The 26,463-nt window shown below is 39.0% G+C and overlaps 1 protein-coding gene across 14 annotated transcripts in view; it reads left to right on the forward strand.

Moving 5' to 3' along the window:
- LOC6045974 (whirlin) overlaps window positions 1-26,463 on the forward strand; it is a 193,500-nt gene that overhangs the window by 82,212 nt on the left and 84,825 nt on the right. For all 14 annotated transcript variants that reach the window (XM_038252110.1, XM_038252112.1, XM_038252113.1 and 11 more), the window contains exons 9-11: window positions 509-680; window positions 773-889; window positions 4,593-4,628. In XM_038252110.1, the coding sequence (XP_038108038.1) occupies window positions 509-680; window positions 773-889; window positions 4,593-4,628 (325 nt within the window). The remainder of the gene's footprint in view (window positions 1-508; window positions 681-772; window positions 890-4,592; window positions 4,629-26,463) is intronic.

A 26,463-nucleotide genomic window follows, 5' to 3' on the forward strand; every position in this document is an offset into this window, starting at 1 on the left:
AGCGGTAACTTTAACTAAAAAAAAAATCAAGATATTTAAATTGAAAAAAAAATGCTATTAAAAAGATCTTGAAGAGTGAATTTCATTTTGTTTCGACATTTCCTATATTGCAACAAAAATAAGATTCCAATCAAATCATCCTGAACATTATTTGAAGCCAAACAAATTGAAATTGGTTCAAGAATACTCCTCCCCGGATCTTTTGCTCCATCTTTAATTTAATAACATCGCTAAAGGTAACACAATTTCCGCTTCAAGTGTCCTCATCTTCATCACCCACTCGACTCCGTCCAGAACTGCAAAAAAAGTTAACAAAAAAAAATGGTCACTCGTCTCCGGCACGTTTCCGGCCTATTTTTTACTACTTCTGACTGACCTTTCTTCTTCTTATCGAGAGTTTTACGAGTTGCTGAGGGAGACATTCCGTCGTCGTCGTCGTCCACTCGTCGTCGGTTACAATTTACGAACTAAAATATTTTCTTATTTTTATTCTTTTTCTTCTTTACAGGACCCGCAGGAAATGTCCGGTGTCAGCGATGGTGGAAGAAAAAGCCAGATCCTTATTACCTCGTCATCATTTTGCTAACTTATCATATTATATAGCGGAATATGGTGCTAGAGGAATGACCATAGAGGCCTTCGTATCTGTTTTATTAGAAATGTTAGATACACCCGAAAAGGTACAGTTTTCATTCTTTTCACGTCTATTTGTGTTGCCACCTGAAAGTTTGTCCATTAAAACTAATTCCTGTTTTGTTTCTTCTTCCCACAGCATACTTTAGTAACAGAAATAAGAGAATTAATTTTTCCTGAGGATAGGACGCGATATGACGAACTTGTATATAGGAGAGGGAGAGACGTGTACGGTGATCCACTAGATAGGCATAGGGTAAGTACCGTGATAAGACACACTTCAGTTCTATCTATTTCCCCCAGTCAATGGTGTCACTTTGCTGTTACCCTCAACCTCAACGTTTTCGACTGATTTGGGCCGATCTAATCTAATATATCTTATTTACGACGCCGTGAAGACGCCGGCCCGGGCTAGACTACCGGGCGTCTCCATATTTTGGCGAGTTTTATTGCTGTTTGTGTTTGACTTGCTGCAAGCACAAATATAGCCTAACCCCTCCCACGCGCCACACCTTCTCAGTTAGTATGCTAGTGTGACCTTGGCACTGTTCGACTGGAGCAAGGTGTTTTGAAGATTTTGGGTAGGATGGTTTTAATCTTTGTTTATAATTGTTTGTTGAATTGTTTATTGTATTTGTGATATTTTAAATAATTATTTTTTGCTACTTTTCGTGAGGATTCGCTTAAAATTTCATCAATTTTGGCAGAACTAAGCAGACCTAGAGAAAAAATCATCAAAAAAGTCGACCCTAACTGGGACAAAACGCAGTAAACAGGAGCCGCCTATCACCGTTCTATGGTGCTGGGTCAACCTGATTTTGCTATAAAAAAATGAGTCAAACCACAATATTCCTATAATTGGTCGCAGTGGTTTTAAGGCTCTACAAAAAAAAAGCAGACCCAAAAGAGCGTTGGAAGAAAAAAGAACTAAGCTGAAAATAGGAAAATGGGCGTGGTCCAATGCATTCTCGACTGATTAGAATACATTTGGGAAATATTTGTTTTAAATACTTGTAAAAGGAATCGAATAACTTATAGTAAAAGTGAAAATAAACAGTAATGTTCACAAAAAGTTCAAGGAACACTCCAGAAAACCAGCATCATTCAAACAAGACCGCTTATTAGGCTTAAAATGGGTATATTTACCCTAGATTAGATTGGCTAACATAAAAAAAATCAAGATAAGATGGTAATATTGAAATTTTTTGATAACATTCATAACAACCCTGACTCAAGATCTATAAAATCTTTAAAATGCTATGTCCATTTGAAATGATGAAAAATCTAGAAACTGTTATAGCATGGAAAAAAAAATAAAAGTGCTTGGATCGGGCTCAAAATTGGACTGGAGGTTCTCTGGCTGAAATAATAAGACCCATATTTTTTTTTGATTTGCTATTAGGGTGACCTACGCCGTGTTAGGGTGGTTCAAAAAATGGCAAATTTCGTAAATTTTTGCAAAAACCTCATTTTTCAAAAAATCATAATTCCGCGCCATTTCAATTGATTTTAGCTGTCTTGGACACAAATGAAAGGTGATTTGCAGGCCTTTAAAAAAAAAAAAAGTCAGAAGTTCCAAAAATATAGAATCGGTGATTTCGTTTTTCAATTACGAAAATTTTCAAATGGAATTGCTGTATTAAAAAAAATATAATTACAAAAGCTGACTTTTTCTGCTCTTTTCTTAAAAAAATAATATTGAAATTTGAAATTCTAGTCCAACACTTAAAATGTCCAAAATAAGTGTTTTAGCCGTTTGAAAAAGTTCTTGATTAAAATTTATTTTAAGTATTTTTAGAAAAAAGTAGAAAATATAAAAAAAAAATCATTTTGTAATATTGAAAATTGAACCAAATATTTTCCGAAGTGTCGCGAGTTTAAAAAAATTAGGGACTTATTTTCACTGAATTAAAATATAAAGAGACTGTACTCTAGCAACCGGCAGTCTGATAAACAAATTCAAAACAGAAAATGATAGGAAAATTTGACAGCTTTTCAAACATAAACTAACTCTGTAGAACATTGTTACACACTATAAATTGATCCTCTACAACCCAACTAGACCTCTAGACGGGCTTCGATCTTAAAAATCGCCAAAACTCAATTTTTCAACCAATTTTTAAACTTTCAAAAGTATTCGAAAGAAGAACTCTTAAAATTTTAGAACATTTTAGGGTTGGAAGTATGACTTGTTTTATGAGACTTTGCCAATGTTTTAAAAAATGCAATTTTTCTGAGGTAAACTTTGGCTGTATTTTTCACTAACATTTTGTTTATTTTATGTAAAACGAAGTATGCAGTACTTTTTTAGTGTTCCAGACTATGCCTCTACCCATTTTTTTACAATTTAAATGATAATGGTGCCATTCTAGAGCAGAAAATGTTAAAAACAAGCAAACAATTGAAAAAGTTACTGTAAAAACATGAAAAAATAGAGAGGCAAATGTAATGATAGGAGGCGAAAGAATTGGCCAAATACTATCAAAAACATAAATCAACTAAACAAGATAAATGCAATTTAAAATACTATAAAAAAAAGAAAAACATAAAACAAGAGAAGAAAAGCTTTCGTAGAACAAAAGTTGCTCAAAATGACCTCTTGAACACGAAAAAAAAATATTGGAAAAGCAAGAAATTTTTGTTCTAAATGAAAAAAAAAAATGCAGATTCAAAAAGTACATTAATTTCCCCATAAAATGATAATACACTCATAGAAACGAAAAATCCTAGAATTTTTAAAACTGTTTTCATATTTATTTTCTATGAAAAATACGTGTTTTTTTAAGAATACTGAGTCGGTCATCCAATTTTATTTCAATGTCCTTTTGACACCAAATTTCGTGATCAGGGGCAAAAGTTACCCCATAGGACAAAGTTTCACGCAAATCGAAGAGGGGTCAGGGCAACTTTTTCCGATTTCGTGTGGAGAATTACCCATTTTAGATTTTTTCCAGAACACACAATTCCTTCAAAAATTTATATCTTTTGTGCCAGTTTTTTAATTATTCTAAACTTGTGCGTCAAGGATGGCATAAAAACATACAACATACAAAAAAAAAACCAAAATTTTAAACAATTGTTGGGAGTTTGCTTTTAAGTTACAAACTGTCAAGTAAAAAATCGGGATTTTTTTATGTGAGTACCTATTGTTTTCTAAAAAGTCCTAATCATCAACCTAAAAAAAACATTCTAGAAATGTAGGTTTGTATGATCATACTAAAAATGCAAAATTATTTCTTTGGAAATCAAAAGAGCTTTTACTAAGTTTCAATTATATAAAATATTACTTTTTTCAGTCTCAGCAAATTAAAACATTTTTTTTAATAAAAGAAAACTATCGATTGATTCATGTCAGAAGACGAGCTCAAAACTTGATGAAAATAATTATCTACCAAAAGCCAAATCACATCAGCCTTACCTAAAAAACTATAATCTCTCTGGTAAACCTAGTCAAGCTAGTCAATAACTAAGAAAGCCAAATCGTCCTAATTTAGTCACGCAATTCTCGTGGAAGGGTTTCATTCAAGGAAGAGAAGTTGGGAAAAGTTTTCCACCTCTTTCCATTTTTTTTTCTTTTTTTTGACTCTGGAATTGGAAAACTTCGCGTCCTGAAACTGAATGAAAACGTTACACAAAAATTGATAGGTCTTTGGAAATTAATTGCTGTCTAATGGGATGATTTGTTGCTGGGCTGGTGGCGAAAATCTTGCAAAGGAGGAGAAAGAGTTTCTGCCTGATCGCAGTCGATTTTGCGTCGAAACGACACAATAATCGCTGCCAATACGACGGGTATAAATTAGAAATACGTGACGTGAAAGATAATATTTGATGTGGCTTTTGTTTGAGGGGCAACGTGTTGATACATAGAGTGGAGCATGGACTGAGGGAACAGTCAACACAGTTAAGTAAGTCATCTTTAATATTGAATTCTTGTTTTTTTTTTGTTTTTGTTCTTCCAGAGAAAAGATCATTTACCTCATTCGCATGATTTGCCGGTAAGTCAATTTTCAAATTTCCATTTCCGAAAAAAATATACCAAGAAAGAACAAAAACTTACTCAAACTTCGACTTGATGCGATATTTTTAAAACACACACTCAAACACCAAATCACACATTGTTTAAATATTTGTTTAAATCACGTACAATCACACGTTCACAAACCAGAATCGCCTCACATTTACTGTTTCATTGAACTTGTCCAAATTAGAACTTCTAGCGTTGATTAGCGTACACCAACCATTAGTTAGGCTAGCAAGTTGACATTGGCGTTAGCGCAAATTTAGACTAGATTTAAACTGTTTACCAAATTGGCTGCCCTCAAATCAATTCGATCGGCAAACACGACGATTTGAAGCAGTAACTGTACATCATTGCCAGTGCAAATATATTTTAACAATTCAAATCTGCTTTCAACCAACAAACTTTGCTTTCACGTTCACCAGTTTTACGCTCGTTTACCATTTTCAATTCACTTTTATCGTGTTTAGTTGGTCACAAATTTTCACGATGACATCAACGAGAAAGAAAACTTCAACTTTTAATTCGCTTACTAACTTACCTTTAGCCGGACTAACGTTTCGATTCGCATGAAGTTTTGTTTAACGGTTTTTTATCTCATACAATTTTGCTAATTTTCTTCACTCTAATAAACACGCCTTTATCACAACTAAGACATAAATATCGCGGCTGGGGATTAAACAATTTGATCACACACAATTTGCACACAATCACAATCACAACGTACTACACGGTGTTCAAGCAAGCAATACTTGACTTTAATCCAGGTCACTTGGCCTCGTGGGACACTTGAGGCAAGAGCGGAATACTTTGTCAGAAAAGAAGAAGAGCTTTATTGTTTTAGTGGCGTCGTTTTACAAGTCGATTCTTTGTCGAACACTTTGGAGTGATTAGGGAATGAATCAAACGAGTGAACAAATTGTTTCCTGGATTATTTCTACCCTTAAATAGGGACACTGCAGAAATCAATTGATGGCTTTCAAATCGCATTTGTTGATTTTGGGAACGTTCTCATTTCTTTCAGGACTACAATGCGTTGACAATGACTTCTTATTAACTATGTTAACTAATACAAATTAGGCAATACAATTCTGAATTCGGTAGGATTTGAATATTTAAACTTGATCTGACAACATTTTCGCGTCACATTTTTCTTCACGAAAGACTTATTTGTCGCCATATTTTTTTGCGTTGTTTTGAAATTACAAGTATTTTTTTTAATCTTATCTCAAAATCCAATAAAGGCCTTTTTGGATTTTTTCCTATGTATCAAAATGACTATCTCCAGACCTATATCTCATGCTTACTTAGATTCACATTCCATAAACTATATTTTTTAGGCGCCTCAAATGGACAATTTTTTGTGACAGAAAAGCAAATATCGGAAAAACAATTCCAGAAAAAAATCTCGTGAAAATCTTTCGCAAGAAATTTGGAGCAATTTTGAGCCAAGTAATTCAATTTAAAAAAAAAAATTTTAATCCATTATTAGGTGGTTGGTTCCTCATATTTACAAAGTGATAATAAAAATTATAAAAAAGTTTATGAAAAAAATATATACCTAATACAGACTTTTCCAGAAAACATGCAGACTCTCATTTGAAGCAATGTGGCAACCGGGCATTTCGCATCTGGCACGACTTTCGCACCTAAACAAAAAGTCCCGACCTTTTGAGGTTATGCAAAAAATCACCCTTTTTTGTAGATACAAAAATCTTTTTCTTAGCATAACTTTTTAAATACTTTACTAACCAAAATGAATTTTAATAGAGTCTTATGGGACCCCAAAACGAATCGAATAAGGCTGACCCGGCAAAAATCGTGTGAAAAAAACATGTCTACACTCATCCTCATAGACATTTGCTCAGAATTTGATTCTGAGTCGATATGTATACGTGAAGGTATATCTAGAAGGTTTATTTAAGAAGTTCAATTTTCGAGTGATTGTATAGCCTTGCCTCAGTGAGGTGAGGAAGGCAAAAACTTTGTCTTTCATGAACTGTTTGTTCTTGAAGAAAATAAATTGAAATTGCACACAAACTACTTTATATTGCCAAAAAGTATAAAAATAAAAGTTTAGCTTTTGTAAAAGTCCATTTTTATTTATAGAGCAATTATCTGAGATTTCGGGCAGTGATTAATTTTTGCATTTGCAACTTAACATTTGAAAAGGCACAAAAACACTTGTTTTCGACATTTATAATTGTAAATGCTTGAACAATACACAAAAATTTATTTTTGTAACATTAAAATCGGACGCAATTTTGTTGAGTTATCGTCCTTTATAAATTTGATGCTGTTTAGGTGATTCAAAGACACTCAAATTTGTCTAGGTTGCTTTTTTTCAGCATCCATTGGTTCAAACTTCAAGTTTTTGGAGCAATCTTTGATCTTTTCGAAACAAATACTTTCAGAAGGTCAAACTTAGTCATGACTCGCAAGTGCATGTGCTTTATGACTTTTTTTTAACCTTTTTTTCAAAATTTTTTTTTTAAGTCGGCAACACTGCCAAATAACTTTGACCAATTTGTGTCCTATCTCAAAAGATGACATGTTTTTTTTTTCATCTAAAACAAATCCAATAACGAGAAAATTGTTATTTCGAGCTATTCAAGTTTTTGTGTATAACTCTTTAACAAAAATGGGTACTTTTAAGAGTGTAACCATTTTTCTGAAAAGTTTAAGCATTCAACATTACGCCCTTTTGAAATGTTAGTCTTGATTAAAAAAATACTCTCGAAAAGGTCGGAAAATTTAACCAATGTTTCATCTATTAAAATTGAAAATTGGACCATTAGTTGCTGAGATATCGACATTCGAAAATGGAGGGTTGTTTGGGTGAGACTTCAAAACAATAATTTTCCTGTTTCTTTTTCTTTTATTCGCTGTATCTCAGCAACCTGGGATCCAAAAAAATATTTTCAGGAATGGACAATCATGGACGTTATTTTAAAACTATTTTAAAACTTAATCAAAAAAATTTAAAAGTATTTTTCGATTGCAAATTCGATTTTATATTTAAAATGAGGTGAAATATTTTAAGTCCGAGATTTTACAAAAATCACTATTTAAAAAAAATCATAGCTCATCGGCAAAATTTTTGTCCAAACTTTTGAATGGCTTAAAAGATGCGGGGTTTTGTCCCCTAAAACATATAAAAAAATCAAAAACTCAAAAATATTGATTTTGGAAAATTTTGTGGAAAAAAGTTAATTATTTTTTTCCGTGTACCTATTTTTTCTGAATAGTCCTCATCGATACCTACAACTTTGCTGAAGGCACCAAATCAATCAAAAATTTTGTTGGATTTCCCTTGGCTATAATTAGCTCAAATTTGGAATTAAGCCTAGTTATGGGTCAATCTTTGATTTCAGGGCGCAGCCCCGAGAATGCCCGGATTGGACCACCCTAACGTTGGGTAATCTGAATCAATTTCATATATTTGGAATAGAATGGTTCTCATAAAATCTAGTTTATTTCACATGATATCATTCCACTTCACCATGTGCAAAACTTTCAATGACAATTGATTACATCACCCGTAACGTGAAGGACTCAAGAATCCCCGAACACGCGATAAGCTCCTCCACTCTCTGTCAATATAACCAATATTGCCAAACTGCTTCACGTTTTACCCACTCTCTTATCAAAGCCCAATAAAGGTGCACCAGTTTGCACCAGCTCCACGGAAATTGCTGCTCGAAACCTTCCAGCTTATCATCGCCACTTGAAATCCTTTACCTTCGTTGGGACAACATCTCACAATTTGTACTCCGCCGATGCACTGCTGCTGAGACATTCACAAGAACTTGCAGCAGAGTCAATATTTAAACCCGATAAAGTTTCGCCCCGACTATAACATCCGAAACAGAACTACTTGCACCGCTGCTGTTGCTTCGAGGAAGTCATAAAGATTCAAACAATATAATCAAATTACACACCTTGCGCACCTGAGAGCTGCAAGTTCAGATCGTAGAGGTCCCCCAACCCCCCTCGGGGGGAAAACTTCCGGAACATAAGTTCTGGCGCGCTCAACTCGGTCAACAACTATTCCAATTACCGCGGGAGAAAACAGTTACCAAAGTATTGTGCTGCCTGGTTTCCCCAAACGCCCCCACAGCATCCCGAAAGTTTGGCATTGGAATAGATTTTCCCGCGGAAGAATAGAGCCAGGGAATGAATTCCTTGTTAGGAACGAGTTTCGAGTTCGAGGGGGAAAGTTGGCATCCTTGAAAAAATGACGATGCATTAGGTTGGAATTTCTATTGAGGAAGTTTGCGTTAAAGTTTGCTTCGAAACTGTGACGGACCTTTGCTGAGGCAATGAATAATTAATTTCATTTCACCTTATATCAAAACGATTTTTTGATAAAAAAGTTGTGATTTATAGAATAAAAACCTCCACAAAATCAAAAAAGCTCATGCACTCCGCTGTTGTTGTTTTGAACCGAAAAGCTTTCATTCAACAACCTGTTGATTTTTCCATTTTCCTTTATTGAATGAATTTCCACGTGCTCGCTCGGCATCGTTGACGAGGAAGAAAATTGGAAATATTCCAACAGCAAGCTTTCTTGTTCCCATGCATTTCGGCTACTCACCACCAGGGGATAATGACGAAATCTTTCATGAAATGTTGCAATGAAAAATCCGATTGAAATGTTTTGGGGAGTGGGAAAACCTTTGTTGGAAAAAAACCTAATAAGATCAATTGAATCCTGCAATTCATTCAATCAGATTATTTATGATTGTATTGATGTTGCTTTTCAATTTTTTTTTATTTATAACATCTATTTCAAAAGCCTGATTCCCACTTTATACCAAACAGACAATATTTCGAAAGTTGTCGGCATACCTTTTTAAAATTTCTCATCTTTCTACCAAAAATATTTTCAAATTTTTTAAATAACCTTAAAATAAAATTGAAAAACCTGTGATTTTTTTTGGGACATTTCATTTACTTTTCTTATTTGAAATTCCCTTGAGAAATGATTTCTAGCGTTTTTTTAAGATCCTACAAGCTATGATGTTTCTATCCCATAAAAAAAAACTCAAGATTTTTTTCCATCAGCAACCAAAATAACATTTTGGTATGTCATGTGTTTTGGAACATTGCAAGGTTATTTATTTAACTACATTGACAATTTTCTACAAAGAAAAGCAGATAAAAACAAATAGAAAATGTGCTGTTTTTGTTTATTTTATTAACGTGACTTTAACCTAAAATGGTCATTTGTCATTTGATAATTTTGTCAGTTTTATCCGTTTTTCAAGGTTCTTACTTCAAACACTCTGTTTAGGCTTAAGATATTAATTAGAATTAGAACCCCTGGATTGTGGATCACGTTTGTGATATAGGTCGTCTCCCTTTAACAAGTGCGCTTTCTTATCTTTCTATTGTACCCTGATAAAAGGCACGATCGATGGCGATCGGTCAGTTGCCACGCACACTACCTTTAGCTTGACCCGTGATATCGCGAGAATACCAGAGCAGCTTTAGAAGTGTACCGACCACGCGCGCAAGAACATCTACGCGATCCTCGATCAGTGTCGTTCGACACCAAATAAAATTAGTGGCTTGCCCCAATAAAACGTGTTTTGCGCAATAAAGTGTAGTTTATTGTAATCGCCGCGTGTGTTGGATTTTTTGGCCCGAAAAGGGTGAAACTGGGGCTGAAAACCCCCCGAAGACCGTCTTCACCGTGAGCACGTGCGTGTGCTGAGAAACGAACGTCTTCGCCGATCCGAACGACGTCGTCCGCCTGCGTCCTCCCCAGCTGGTCCGCGGTAAGAACTGTACATTTTCTGGTCCTTCGAACCGGATGTCGAAGGGCATCCGGGGACCAAAGACCGCTGGACAGGAGTGACGCCGCGGGAGAAGCGCGTCGCGAACAATAGGCTCGCATCGGACAAAAGTGACCCGCGAATGGGACAAAGTGCGAGTGGGAACAATAGTGGTGCGCGAACAAAGTGTGTGAACACGAGGAAGGCGCTGAAGAAGAATTCGCGGTGGCAAGGCCGCGCCGCGAGAATACCGCCATTGCTGTTGGCGGCCACGCGTTCCAGTGGGAATCGTCGATCGCCGCGTCGCTGACGCCGGCTCGAAGCTGGTGTGGAGCAGGAACGAGATCAGCGAGGGAGTAGCAGTTTAACAGAAACAGGACTAGATTAAGAGCATGAACTTTGGTTGGTTTTGGTGTAGGGAGGTTTTGCATGCGACCTGTGGCACGTCAAGCATGAGACGTACGCTGGAGAATTAGATGGATTGAAAGGTGGATCGTGTACAATTTTGCGAATAAATAAACGACAACTTCAATTGAAACTCCGTTTGCTTGCACATTTCTTGGAAAGCTACTAGTCCTTGAGTTGGGTTCTCCAGATTGATGGTCTTGGGTTCTGCTGGCAATTTTTGGCTTGATGTTCGCTGGGTCGGTTCCCCTTCGCTGCAGTCTGATTATCTGTTGTTCTGTCACTCTGTCAATCGTGGGACGTTGAGTAGAATCGCGGTCGTGTTCCGGTCGTGCTGTTTCCGGTCGGAGCGTTCCAGTCGGAGATTTGCGGTAGAAAGTGTAGCAGAAAAGTGGACTTTAAAATCAATCAATCAGTGCTCAAAGTGCCAATAAGAACACAAATTGTTATTTCGTAGACTACAGTGAAGTTTTCTTTGGCTTTGTGTTAAATGTTCAGTGTCTAGTCAGAACACAATTTGTTATTTTACGTACCAGACGAAAAGTGTGCAAAAATGAGTGAGCTTAGAGATTTGAGGAAGCAAGAACAGCAGCTGCGGAATACTCTCGAGTCCGTAAGCCAGTTCAAGAACAACTACAAACCGGAAGTGCATGCTGGTGAACTTGTGACTAGGATCGAGATGTTGGATGCAGCGATGAAGAAATTTTACGTTGTTCGGAGGAAAATTGAGCTGATTCTTGAGGAGACTGATGAAGAGGAAGTGGTGGCTGTGAAGGAGACTCCGGAGGAAAAGAAGGCTCGCCTGTCTGTACGCACTGACGAACGTAATGCTGAGAATGCGCACATATCCAAGGAGGTTGAAGACATGTACTGTAACTTGAAGTCTTCCCTAAAAGCTCTGCTGCCGAAGCCAGTGGAGTCAAAAGTGGCCGAAACTCAGCAGAGCGTCCCCGTACAGCAGCACACCAACGCACTGTCTCACGTGAAGCTACCAGAAATTAAGCTGCCCAGCTTCGGAGGTGAACTTTGCGAATGGGTCACATTTCGTGACATGTTCCTGAGTTTGATTCACAACAACGATCAGCTCACAGAAATGGACAAATTTAGCTATCTTCGTTCTTCGCTGTTCGACAAGGCGTTGCTGGAGATTGAGACGGTCAAGATGTCCTCCGAAAACTACTGTATTGCGTGGGATTTGCTGCAGAAAAAATACGAGCACAAAAAGCTCATCGTGAAGGCTCATCTTGACGCGTTGGTTGCTTTAGAACCGATGAAAAAGGAGAGTTACAATGCGTTGAATCACCTCATCAGCGAGTTTGACCGAAACCTTCAAATGCTGGACAAAATCGGGAGAACACTGCACAGTGGAGTACCGTTTTGGTGCACATGGTGTGTTCCAGATTAGATCCTGCCACTATCCGTCACTGGGAAAATCATCACAAGTCCAAAGAGGTGCCCAAATACACGGATTTGGTCGAGTTCTTAAGAAGCCAGTGCTCGATTCTCCAGGCGGTCAAATCCAACAACCCTGAGGTGAAGAAGCAGAAGTTTACAACAGGTCACGCGTTTGTGCAGGCGAAGCAACAACATCAACAGCAACAGCGTAGGTGTCCGTTCTGTAAGGAGTATCCTCATTCAGCTTTTAGGTGCCAGAAGTTTCAGCAAATGACTGTCCAAGAACGTTACGAAGCAGTCAAGCGAAACGGGCTGTGCTTGAATTGTTTGTCGCCGTTGCATCTGATTCGGAACTGTACAAGTGGGAGCTGTAGGCATTGTAGGCAGAAACATCATACTATGCTGCACATCGGATCAACGAATAGTGGAGCAGCATCAGCGGTGCAGCATAACGGTTCCTCCGTCCCACCCTCACAGAATCGAACACAGAACAACACACAGACACAGCCAACTGGCCAAACCCAACACAACCAACCCACTCAGAACAACCGACCATCACAATCACTTTCCATAGCAAGCACAAATTCGCAAACACAACCACCTAACACCACAGGTCGCCCCTCCCCCTCGAACGCAATTGCATTATCAACTACAACCGAACAACCATACCGCCAAGTTCTGCTCTCAACGGCCGTAGTGCGTCTTACTGATCGCTACGGAAACACTCAATACGCGAGAGCCCTGCTGGACTCTTGCTCGGAATACTGTTTCATCACGACGAACCTTGCCCAAAAGTTGAAGCTGGTCGAAGCTGCCAGCTGCCTGTCTGTCGCAGGCATCGGAGGTTCGGTGGTACAGTCAACGAAGGTCGTAGAAGCAACAGTATTTCCGCGATCTCTGCGTATCTCGCCGTACTCGGACAACATTCAGCTGCACGTGCTGCCGAAGCTCACGTCTAGACTTCCAACTGAGAAGATCAACGTGCAACAGCTGAACATTCCAGATGATCTCATGCTCGCGGACCCCGAGTTTTACAAGCCTGGTCCGATTGACATCATCTTAGGCGCAGAGTTCTACTACGATCTACTGGCAGATGGAAGATTGAAGCTCTCAGACGAAGGACCCACACTTCAGCATACCGTGCTAGGTTGGGTAGTTTCCGGCAGGATTCCCAGCAGCTACAGCAACATTCCGAAAACGCTTGCGTATTCCTGTCACAACGTCGACCTACGAGAGCTAGTCAGCAGATTTTGGGATTTGGAGTCTTGCAACACCCGGAGCGCACACTCCGTAGAGGAGTCGATGTGCGAGGAGATTTTTGCGAAAACAACAGTTCGAGATGCAGAAGGCAGATTTGTAGTTCAGCTGCCGAAGAAGGATTACGTGATGGAAAGATTAGGGGACTCCAAGGACATCGCTCTGAAACGGTTGGAAGGCATGGAACGTCGGTTCGCAGTGAACAGCACGCTAAAAACACTGTACACCGAGTTCATTCAGGAATATCTAGCCATGGGACACATGGTGGAAGTGCCAGAAGATGATACCGCTCAGCGCACGTACTTTTTACCTCACCACGCCGTTTTAAGACCGGAGAGCACAACAACAAAACTCAGAGTCGTCTTTGACGCCTCTTGCCGCACAACTACGGGTGTTTCGCTGAACGACGGACTGATGGTTGGACCAGTCGTCCAGGACGATCTGTTGCCGATCATTCTACGGTTCCGTTGCTGGAAGTACGCGCTGGTTGCGGATGTAGCGAAAATGTATCGTATGGTGCGGATGGACGAAGCAGATCAACCTCTTCAACGTATTTGGTGGCGTGACAACCCTAGCGATCCAGCCAAGGCCTACCAGTTGACCACAGTAACCTATGGCACTGCGTCGGCGCCTTACTTGGCCACCAAATGTCTCCAGCAGCTATCCGTAATCGGACAAGAAAGCCATCCCTTGGCGGCGAAAGTCGTAGGGAGAGATTTTTATGTTGATGATCTTCTGTCGGGAGCAGCAACCATCGACAATGGAATAGCGCTCGTCGAGGAACTTGTGGATCTTCTGGACACGGTGGGTTTTACCCTACGAAAGTGGACTTCGAACAGTTCAGAGATTTTGGAAACAATTCCGCCAGAGCTTAGGGATGAACGGAATATTTTGGAGTTGGATTCATCTTCGTCGTTCGTCAAAACGCTAGGATTGATTTGGGAGCCCAGCACGGACAGCTTCCGATTCAAGGCACCGAAGTGGAAATCGGAATCGCCAATCACCAAGAAGGTTGTTCTCTCGGACACCGCGAGCATTTTTGATCCAGTTGGACTAATCGGACCTGTTGTCGTGCAGGCTAAAATATTCATCCAGAAGCTTTGGCAGGAGAAGTACGGTTGGGATCAAACCCTGGCAGAGGACCATCGAAACTACTGGTTGGAATATCGTCGGAATCTGATGGCGTTGGATACACTCCGTATTCCCCGTTGGATTGGTTTTAGTGGATGCTTGGCAAGCGTACAGTTTCACGGTTTCTGTGATGCTTCACAACAAGCTTACGGAGCTTGTCTGTACCTGCGAGCAGTTCAGGTCGACGGACTGATCACGCTGCACTTGATCACGTCGAAGTCCAGAGTTGCGCCTCTTGAAGACTTAGCTCGAAAGAAGAAGAAGCGTGACATCACTCTACTCGAACTATCAGCAGCACTACTGCTCTGTCATCTCTATGACCTGGTCCGTCGTAGCATTCAGCAGGAGATTCAAGCATTTTTCTGGACGGACTCGATGATAGTGCTATGTTGGTTAGCTTCACTTCCGTCCCGCTGGAAACCGTTTGTCGCTAACAGGGTCTCGGAGATCCAACACGTCACCGTAGACGGCGTGTGGTCTCACATCGCCGGAGTAGACAATCCCGCTGATATCATTTCACGTGGTTGTACCCCGGCCGAGTTGCTGTACAAGCCAGAATGGTACGGTCGTCTGCAATATCTACTTTTGGAACAAGAACAGTGGCCAAAGCTCGGCAATCGCGCACCAGAATCAGAACTCGCTTTGAAGGAGGAGAGATCTACAGTTTCGTTGCCCGCTCGAGCTCGTCCACCGAACGAACTCTTTTCTCTGCGTTCCAACTACCACGAGCTCATCCGTCTGGTCGCGTGGGTTCGTCGCTTTGCGCATAACGCCAAACGTACAAATCGAGATTGCCGGAGAACTGGAGAATTGTCGCACGTGGAGCTACGAGAAGCATTGACGTTTTTGATTCGGGTGGCACAAACAGAAAGTTTTCCCGAAGAAGTAGCGGATTTGACCAAGAAGAAGCCGATTCAATCCTCATCGAAGCTGCTTGCGCTCAACCCTCGGCTGATAGATGGAGTAATGCGCGTCGGCGGCCGGCTGATGAACGCACCAGTTCCTGAGAGTCGAAAGCACCCGATCATCCTGCATCATCAGCACCCATTCACCAAGATCGTGATGTCGTACTACCATTGGATGCTATATCACGCCGGTCAGCAGCTGCTGATCGCCGCAGTACGAGGGAAGTATTGGCCAACGAACATTCGAAGTCTGGCTCGCCAGACGATCCATCGGTGCGTAGACTGCTTCAAGACCAAGCCACGTGTGCACGAGCAGCTCATGGCTGACTTGCCGTCGGTACGCGTCTGTCCTGCAGCAGCTTTTCAGAAGGTCGGAGTAGACTTTTGCGGACCGTTCTACATCCGATACCCAATTCGGCGCAGTGTACCGGTCAAGTGCTTTGTGGCAATTTTTGTCTGTTTGGTCACGAAGGCGGTTCACATGGAAGTAGTGGCAGATTTATCAACCCAGGCGTTCCTGGCCGCGTTCAAGCGGTTCGTGGCCATCCGAGGAAAACCACAGCTTGTCATGTGTGACAACGCTACCAACTTCGTAGGAGCAAATCGAGAACTGCAGAAGCTACTTCAACAGTTGCTCGATCAGCTTGCACAGCACACGATAGTACGCACCGCAGAGGAAGATGGTATAGAATTCAAGTTCATACCGCCTCGCTCCCCCAACTTTGGTGGGTTGTGGGAGGCGGCAGTAAAATCATTCAAGGCACATTTCCGCAAGACGATAGGCAGCAGAACGTTGACGTACGACGAGTTGCACACCGTAGTCCAGCAAATAGCAGCAATTCTCAACTCGCGTCCGTTAACTCCGCTGAGTAACGATCCGGACGATTTCGACGCTTTAACGCCCGGACACTTTTTGACTGGACGGCCGCTCGCTGCTGTTCCAGAGCCCGATCTTCAAGAGATCCCAGAGAATCGTCTAGCGCTGTGGCAGAGAACTCAAGCGTTCGTACAGCAGATTTGGAGAAAGTGGAAGACTGAGTACCTGTCGAACCTGCAGAACAGAACCAGATGGACGAAACAGCGAGATAACATCAAGATCGGAACCATGGTCCTACTCAAGGAGGACAATCTGCCCCCGCTCAAGTGGAAATTAGCACGCGTAGTAGCAGTCTACAAGGGCTCGGACGACAACATTCGAGTAGTAACCGTCCGCACCCAGGATGGCAAATTCGACAGAAGCATCTCCAAGATCTGTGTCCTCCCGATTCAGGACAATATCGACGAAGCAGCTGACGAGAACTAGAAGTGGTAAATCCCACGAACGTGACTGTGCGGCGCGCAAGTCATGACGGTCGGCGCTACCTTATCGGCCACGTTTCGTTGGGTACAAGCGTGTCGGAGTGGTAATTCCCACTAGTTGTGGCTGTGCGGAGCGCAAGTCATGACAGCCGGCGCTACCTTATCGGTCACTCTATGTAGGGTTCACCCACACAATTTGCAACCTTTTTGATGTCCAACCCGATCACGCCCGTGATACGGTGAACCAATTTTGAACAAACTCGCCCAACCCCAAGTCCAAGCTTTCCACATCAATCGAATTGGTTATGGTTGCCCTAGTCTCGTATCGTCAAGCATGTTTTATCTCTGGTTTCGGTGCATGGTAACAAACGCAAATGATAAGCCCTCAATCGCCTCACAATCAAGCAGCAAGACAACCCAGAACACTCAGCCCGGCAGCGGACGCGTTGCTTGGCCAGCTGATTCTGTACTCGACCGACAAACGGAAGGATTGATCACCCGGACGTCCACGGTCATCGCAGCATCAGCGCAGTAGAACCTTTGGACAGCACATCAGCGGCGTACCAGTCGTCGTTAACGGTGCTGGAGGCGGCTGCGGAGGCCTCCACGGCCTCCGCTCCAGGCAAGTTGTTTCCTTTTTTAATTTCGTGGTAAAAGCGGTTTTCTCATCCGCAGCAATCGTCACCATCGACACCACCTGGCACCCAGCGTTGCTGGCGTGTGCATCGTCGTAGAACTCCAGTGCATCGGCTAGTGCACTTAAGCGTAGCAGAGCATCGTAGAAGACACCTGCAACACCTAGAACCAGTTCAGCAAGCAGAATCAACCGTAGAAGTACCGTCGCAGTACTGTAGCAGTCGCAGCACTCGTAACAACCTTGGTGGGTTGCATCGCAGCAGGCTTTGCCTCAAGATCGGTGCAAAAGAACAAAAGAAGAAAAGCCTTAGGCATTGTGTAGAGCTCGCACAGTGATAACAAACAAATTTTTTTATATAACACTCACACTAGATACTAGAAACCAAAACAAAATGATAACAGTGCCGTATGAAATTTGTGTATAGCTTTAGGTTTGAAAAGCATGGCCTTTCAAGGCGGCCGGCATGTTTAGGCTTAAGATATTAATTAGAATTAGAACCCCTGGATTGTGGATCACGTTTGTGATATAGGTCGTCTCCCTTTAACAAGTGCGCTTTCTTATCTTTCTATTGTACCCTGATAAAAGGCACGATCGATGGCGATCGGTCAGTTGCCACGCACACTACCTTTAGCTTGACCCGTGATATCGCGAGAATACCAGAGCAGCTTTAGAAGTGTACCGACCACGCGCGCAAGAACATCTACGCGATCCTCGATCAGTGTCGTTCGACACCAAATAAAATTAGTGGCTTGCCCCAATAAAACGTGTTTTGCGCAATAAAGTGTAGTTTATTGTAATCGCCGCGTGTGTTGGATTTTTGGCCCGAAAGGGTGAAACTGGGGCTGAAAACCCCCCGAAGACCGTCTTCACCGTGAGCACGTGCGTGTGCTGAGAAACGAACGTCTTCGCCGATCCGAACGACGTCGTCCGCCTGCGTCCTCCCCAGCTGGTCCGCGGTAAGAACTGTACACACTCAGTCGTGTGCTTTTGATTTTTTTTTCAAGTTTAGCAAGTTGCATCTTGTGCATTGAATGCAATTTGTAGATTAAAAAAAATAATTACTTTGTAAAGAACGAAAACATTGTGTGTGTGTGTGTGTGTGTGTGTGTGTGTGTGTGTGTGTGTGTGTGTGTGATTTTGTGCGAACTCCTTCCTCCTCTTTATTTATTTTGATACCACATTTACAGTTCTACTTAGTGTTAAATTTTGTGATCCAGTATTACATTTCTTCTGATACCGGATTCATGATTTATTGTAATTTGGGATTACGTAATTTTGCATTACATGTTCCCAGCAAATTTGCTTTTACATTTTGGTAATTTTTAATTACAACAATTTTAATGGTTTAACTATGTAATTTGTGATAACTTGTCCACAAAATTTTAAATCGCCATTTTATGCCATACAGTTTTTCACGCTCAACTTGTTTGACAATTTTGATATTTATCATTTTGAATAAGATATTTTTCAGACGCAGACGCACTCAAACTTCGGATTATGAGAAGAAAGAATTTAATAATTTCGAATTTTATTTACTATATTCTTTAACAACGTTGCTCACGCTAATTTATTTAAATGTTTCAAACATGTTGTAACACACTTACTAAACTTATAACATCTTGAATCGAATTCTGGATTTTAGAATTTGATTACATTCAATTTTGATATTTGATTTCAATCCGGGTAACATGACTGTCTTGGATAACACACGATTGAGTTTAGAGGTGAAATCTCGAAAAAGAGAAAGAAATTGTAAAAAATGAATAACATTCCAATGAAAATTGAAAAATGTAAAAAATCAGGAGGCAAAAACCAATTGCCGACAGTTGAATCTTTCATTCAAAAATCTTGTGCAATTGGCTGAAATCTTTTTTAAATACATTTCAGAACATTTGATATTGTATTTTTCATCAAAAAGGAGACTTTTAGCAAATTTTGATTTTCGGGACCACCGAATTTGTAATTTGTAAAATTTGTACCAGCTTTATTAAAACATAAAATTATAAAAAGGTTTATTTCTTCAATTTTGAATTTATAAACAAAAATAGATCATTTTTTATAAATTAAAAAAAAATGACGGCATTTTTTGGTCCATTTAAAATAATATTTGGAAAAATAATGCTAATAATTTGTTTATTTTTTACGATAACTGGGCAATTCCATTGCTTGCTATTATTTATGCAAAAAGTGGAAAAGATATTCAAAAAAAAAAATTAAATCACGCATACAAATTATGCTAAAATTGTTAATGTTTTATTTTGTGTCTGATTTTATAAATAAAAAGTCATGACCATTTGCCTAAAACTATATTTTCACTATTTTCAGGCAATAAATGGCAGTTATTAGAAACATGCTGAAAGCCAGCAATAATGTCAAACCCAATTGCATTTTGACCGTTAAAGAATCCTTCTTTTGTGAACCACACCACCTGGACCCTTTCGCGCCAAAAGGTCACCATAATCGCTCGTCGCCCGGTTGCAAAATTTATTTAAATGATCCATTTATTTGACCAGATTTCCAGCCCCCGAGGTCCGCTCGCATTGTCTAGACGCCCCGTCCGGGTCAAGCGATTACTCGCCATTGAATAAGTTGCAATAAATTTTAATTGACAGCTTTTCACACCGTTTTCCGATTGTGACCGATTTGACCCCTCGGAGATTTTCGGGTGAAACAAATAAAAAAAAAACGTCATTTTTCAATCCGACCATCGCTCTGAATCTGTTGTAATTACGAAATCGAAAACTGCTCACGGATATTAGAGCGAGCGGATTTTTGGAAACGTAAACTTTGCAAAACTGGACCCCGCAAGGGGTGTGTGATGGCGTCCCCGATGTGGTGGGAAAAAGAAGCAGCAGTTGACAAAAGGTCACACTTTAAAAAGTTTTTCTCACCCCCCGGGGTCGAGCGGTCACAACCCCTGGTCATCGGGCGCGGGATGGGATTTCTGATTGGAACAGTGGGATCGAATTTTGGTAAATGGTGTTCAAAATTTGTGAATTAATTTTAATTCCAAAGTTTTTGTTTACATAAGAGAATCTACGAAATCGGTCTTTTTTCTTCAATTTTAATTTTTGTATTTTTTAATCCGACTGAAACTTTTTTGGTGCCTTCGGTATGCCCAAAGAAGCCATTTTGCATCATTAGTTTGTCCATATAATTTTCCATACAAATTTGGCAGCTGTCCATACAAAAATGATATGTGAAAATTCAAAAATCTGTATCTTTTGAAGGAATTTTTTGATCGATTTGGTGTCTTCGGCAAAGTTGTATGGATACGGACTACACTGGAAAAATGATACACGGTAAAATTTGGTGATTTTTTATTTAACTTTATCACTAAAACTTGATTTGCAAAAAACACTATTTTAATTTTTTTTTTTTGATATGTTTTAGAGGACATAAAATGCCAACTTTTCAGAAATTTTCAGGTTGTGCAAAATCTTTGAGCGAGTTATGAATTTTTAATCAATACTGATTTTTCAAAAATCGAAATATTGGTCGCAAAAATTTTTCAACTTCATTTTTCGATGTATAATCAAATTTGCAATCAAAAAGTACTTTAGTGAATTTTTGATAAAGTGCACCGTTTTCAAGTTAAATCCATTTTTAGGTGACTTTTTTGAAAATAGTCGCAGTTTTTCATTTTTCAAAATTAGTGCACATGTTTGCACACTTTTGAAAAAAATATTTTTGAAAAGCTGAGAAAATTCTCTACATTTTGCTTCTTCAGACTTTGTTGATACGATCTTTAGTTGCTGAGATATTGCAATGCAAAGGTTTAAAAACAGGAAAATTGATGTTTTCTAAGTCTCACCCAAACAACCCACCATTTTCTAATGTCGATATCTCAGCAACTAATGGTCTGATTTTCAATGTTAATATATGAAACATTTGTGAAATTTTCCGATCTTTTCGAAAACAATACTTTCAAAAATTTCAAATCAAGACTAACATTTCAAAAGGGCCAAACATTCAATATTACGCCCTTTTAAAATGTTAGTCTTGATTTGAAAATTTTGAAAATATTGTTTTCGAAAAGATCGGAAAATTTTACAAATGTTTCATATATTAACATTGAAAATCGGACCATTAGTTGCTGAGATATCGACATTGAAAAATGGTGGGCTGTTTGGGTGAGACTTAGAAAACATCAATTTTCCTGTTTTTAAACCTTTGCATTGCAATATCTCAGCAACTAAAGATCGTATCAACAAAGTCCGAATAAGCAAAATATAGAGAATTTTCTCAGCTTTTCAAAAATATTTTTTTCAAAAGTGTGCAAACATGTGCACTAATTTTAAAAAATGAAAAACTGCGACTATTTTCAAAAAAGTCACCTAAATATGGATTTATCTTGATAACGGTGCACTTTATCAAAATTTTACTAAAGTACTTTTCGATTGCAAATTTGATTTTACATCGAAAAATGAAGTTGAAAAATTTTTGCGACCAATATTTCGATTTTTTCAAAAAATCAGTATTGATTAAAAAATTCATAACTCGCTCAAAGATTTTTTGCACAACCTGAAAATTTCTGAAAAGTTGGCATTTTATGTCCTCTAAAACATATCAAAAAAAAAAAAATAAAAATAGTGTTTTTTTGCAAATCAAGTTTTAGTGATAAAGTTAAATAAAAAATCACCAAATTTTACCGTGTATCATTTTTTCCAGTGTAGTCCGTATCCATACCTACAACTTTGCCGAAGACACCAAATCGATCAAAAATTTCCTTCAAAAGATACAGATTTTTGAATTTTCATACATCATTTTGTATGGACAGCTGCCAAATTTGTATGGAAAATTATATGGACAAACTAATGATGCAAAATGGCTTCTTTGGGCATACCGAAGGCACCAAAAAAGTTTCAGTCGGATTAAAAAATACTAAAAAAATCGAATGACCGAAATCCTAGAGAACTGCTCATAAACTAATTTAAAAAAAATGGAATTTGAATTTCAAAGTTGAAATGCAAATGTTTAAATAAATTACTTAGCTGAAATTTTCTAACTTATTGGAAATATTGCAAATACGGTTTTTTTTTAAATTTATACCAAGTGCTTTTTCAGCTTGATGAGCATGATAGCGATGGAAAAAAAATCAATTAGAAAAGAATATCTCCCACTCCCACTGTGCCCGCAGATGCCAAAGGGCAAGACAAAAGCCGCAACCCGACGACGCAACTGACCCGAGGGGTCGAAGTTCGTGTGTCCGACGCTGGAAAAACATAACAAAACGGGCAAAAATGCAAAATAAATCCATTCACGGTGGTATAAATAACACTTCGCTGACAGCCCGTCCACATATCCTGAATTTGGGACGACGTTTTTCTTTGAAATTTTCGTAAAATTTACGTTAAAATGGGACAATTGCCCAAGAGTCCATTCTTCGTGACCGACCCCGGACAAAAGCGGCCGGGGTTCAAATCCCGAGCTTGCCATTTATCAAAACGTCCGAGAGCGGGAAAAATCTTTTAATTTTGATTCCATTTTTATTGGCCGGCGCAATTGAAATGGTTTCACCTCGGAAGAGTGATGGGATTACGACGCGTCCCAAAATTCTGCTCTCTGGGAAAGTGACCGGAAATGGTGAGTGATTGACCATCAACGGTGCGTAACGGATAAAAATTCTCTATAGGGGCGATTCGCCACCAAAAATGTGGCGGCTTTTTGGACGTGGCCGGCTCGGACTAAGAAATTGTTGTAATCCTGGTGCTTTGGACCGTGTGGTAATCTGATTTGATACCCCTCCCGCAGGAACAACGGTGGGGAGATTTGGCCGCTGGACAATCGAACGCAATTAGGAGTGTATTTTCGATGTAATCGCGTTTTAAAATGTTTGAGAGGTCGATCTGGCTTCAATTTTTCCAATGAGTTCCAAATTTTATACATGATACATACCATACCATTTTCGTTGTTGCCAGATTAATAAATAACATATTTTGCCAAAATGAATATTTTAAATTCACTTTTTGTGCTAAATCAGAAATATGAGACATACTACCGAAGCTAAATTTTGAAATGGTTTCAACATTACTTTATAAGAAAAGAAACGGTAAAAGTAGTTAATGCAACAAGTTGCAAAATGGTGATCTTTAGTTTGGAATCTTTGTGAATGGTCAACCTGAAAATCAAAAACAATGACGAAAAAGTATTATTCCTCGAAACATGTGCTAAAAAGTTGACCTTTTCAAATCAATTGCTAAAAAGTTGATTTTTTCTAAACTAGTTCTGAAAAGTTCAACTTTTATGCACTCAAAATAAGGTGTTTTAAAGAACTTTTCAGCAATGTTATTTCTGGTAATGATTACGACGTGAACAGAATTATAAACAGTCCTTTTTCACTTCTTGTCTTAACTAATAAAATAAATTAGTAGTTTATCCAACTTGCAAAATAATAATTTATGCAACAAGTTGCAAAAAGATGATTTTTTCAGCACGAGTCGTACAACGAGTTATGGCAAAATCAAGTTTTGCAACGAATTCCATACACTGTTTTTTGTTCCGAAAAACACCCTTTGAACAGATTTATAGGACAAACGTCCATGCATTGAGTCAATGAATAGTTTAAATCAAAAAAATGTTGAAAAGTATAACTTTTCCAAGTGCTGTCAAGTTCAACATCAATTTCAGTGCTGAAAAAAGAACTTTTCAGCTGTTTCGTCGTTCAAGAATGACAGTAAAAGTAAGTAGTTTCACGACGGAATTGCAAAAAGATATTTTTTTAGCACGACATTTTTTGCAATTCCTTTGAATTGGATTTGTTCAGAGAAACGTTTGTTTTTACGTTTGAATAAAATTTACCGTCAAGCTAAGTGTCAAACTTGATAACAGAATCGGAGCATATAGCTTTTGGATACAAGTGCTCGAAAGTTGAACTTTTCAGCACTCAAATGGATGTTTTCATCACTTCGAATGCATGGTGAAAGAATGAAGCGAATTGGAACGATTTTGATAATGGTAGACATAGAAAATTAAAAAATTAATCAGAAGTTGCAAATAAAAACAATATACAACAAAAAATACATTTTTCAAGACTTGTTAATTATGACAACTTACTAAATATTTTTAATGACATTTTTGAAAATCAGCATTTTTAAACTGTTTTTCACCAAATGTGCAAACTTGGATTTTTTTCACCGAATTTTCAACTGCTGAACAGTTCGGTAAACTGAAAATTACCTAATTTGGTAAAAACTTACCGAAATTTGGTAATGAAGTTCATTATTGCTCATCGTACAACCGAAATTCGGTAAATTTTTGTTCATTTTGACAGATGGTTTACCGATCCAAACTTTTCCGAATTTTCAACTACCGAATTCGGTAAATAAAATCTAAGTGTGTGACCTTTAATTACAAAAAAAAGATTTTTGTTTCAAAAATGATTTTGAACATGCTCTTGAGCACTAACTCTGTCACTAACTAAAATTAACCCTTTTTAAGAGGAGAAGACAACAGATTGTAACAATTAATATTGTTTTGGTAAGCTTCTTACTCGGGAGTACTTCGGAAAATGAAAAATGGTTGCAATTAATGTGGATTTTTTCTTCAGTTGAATTTAATACCAGCGATTTATTTCTTCAAATTTATTCTTCTTTAACTGCTATTTATTTTTATTTTATCATCACTTTAAAGAGTATTTTTTAAGCATTACAAAATAGTTTATTGAAAGTAGTTAACATATTTTCTAATTATTTAACACTGGAACACTAAATTTAAGTCCGACTTAGACGAACGCCCAAGGCTCCCAATTAGCTGGAACGGTAGCTTCAATCCTCTGGTTCTCTTTCATAAGTAACTCAATCAATCTGAGCGTTTCTATTTTGTACTGATTGGTACGGACTACACACTTAGATATCTTTACCGAATTCAGTTGGTCAAAAATCGGTAAAGTTTAGATCGGTAAACCCTCTGTCAAAACGAACAAAAAATTACCGAAATTCGGTAGTGAGATGGACAATAATGAAATTCATTACCGAATTTCGGTAATATTTTACCAAATTCGGTAGTTCTTAATTTACCGAACTGTTCAGCAGTTCTAGAGTCGGTAAAATTTGCTTGCTCGGTTTTTTTAAGCTATTTTTAACTTTGGAACAGTCAAAAACCTATCAAAAACACTTTATGAAAGCTGTAAATCATGATCAAAGTGCTGATAGGCCGATAATAGAAAAAGGCTGAAAAGGGTATAGTTCCCTAAGTAGAAAAACTCGATTTGGTGAATTTCTTAATTTTTTGACTAAACATCGTTTTAACTGTTTAGAGTTATTCCAAATTCTAGACCTAACTCGTCAACATTACATATTTCTTTAAAAAAAAACCATTGTTCAAATTGGTTAAAATATAGTCGAGAACGAGAAAATTTGAATCACTGTTCCAACTGATTCCTGGAGGTTGGGTTTTGGAGTGTTAATATATGAAATAGACAAGATTTAAAGTACTTTAGAGTTTTCTCTGCAGATCTTCAGCCAACACGTTTATAAAATTTATTCCTTACGCGAAAAGACTCACTCCTTTTGTCCCACTTTTGCCAACAAAACCTTCTCCGGTGCTTCGTCCTTGTTCTTCACCTGCACCACCGTCTTCTGGTTGCGCCAGAGCACCACAGGTCTAACCAAACAAAAGTACAACAGTTCCACCAAACTCAGCAGACTAACGCCCATGCAGAGTCCCAACAGTCCACCACAATTAGCCAAGAAATCCGTCAATCCGTACAGCTCACTCCTGCGAGACGTAATGAACTGGGACTCCTTGTAGTAGACACCCAGGCGGGCCATCTGAGTTCTGCAACAAAACAATATTGATATCAATGATTTCGACAAACCAACCATACCCCTTACCCCTCCAGTTTGCTCAAATCCTCCGCGAACGTCTCCCAGTACCGGTACCACTCCAGCTCCGTCTGAGTCACCTCCAGGTCGTACTGCACCGAGGTGCACGCCGGCAGGCAGTTGCACTTTGCCCGGAAATTGGGCTCCGAGTTGCCCTGCGTCACCACGTCCATCTCCA

This window comes from Culex quinquefasciatus, chromosome 2 (genome assembly GCF_015732765.1).
Source record: "Culex quinquefasciatus strain JHB chromosome 2, VPISU_Cqui_1.0_pri_paternal, whole genome shotgun sequence".
NCBI classification, from domain to species: Eukaryota; Metazoa; Arthropoda; class Insecta; order Diptera; family Culicidae; genus Culex; species Culex quinquefasciatus.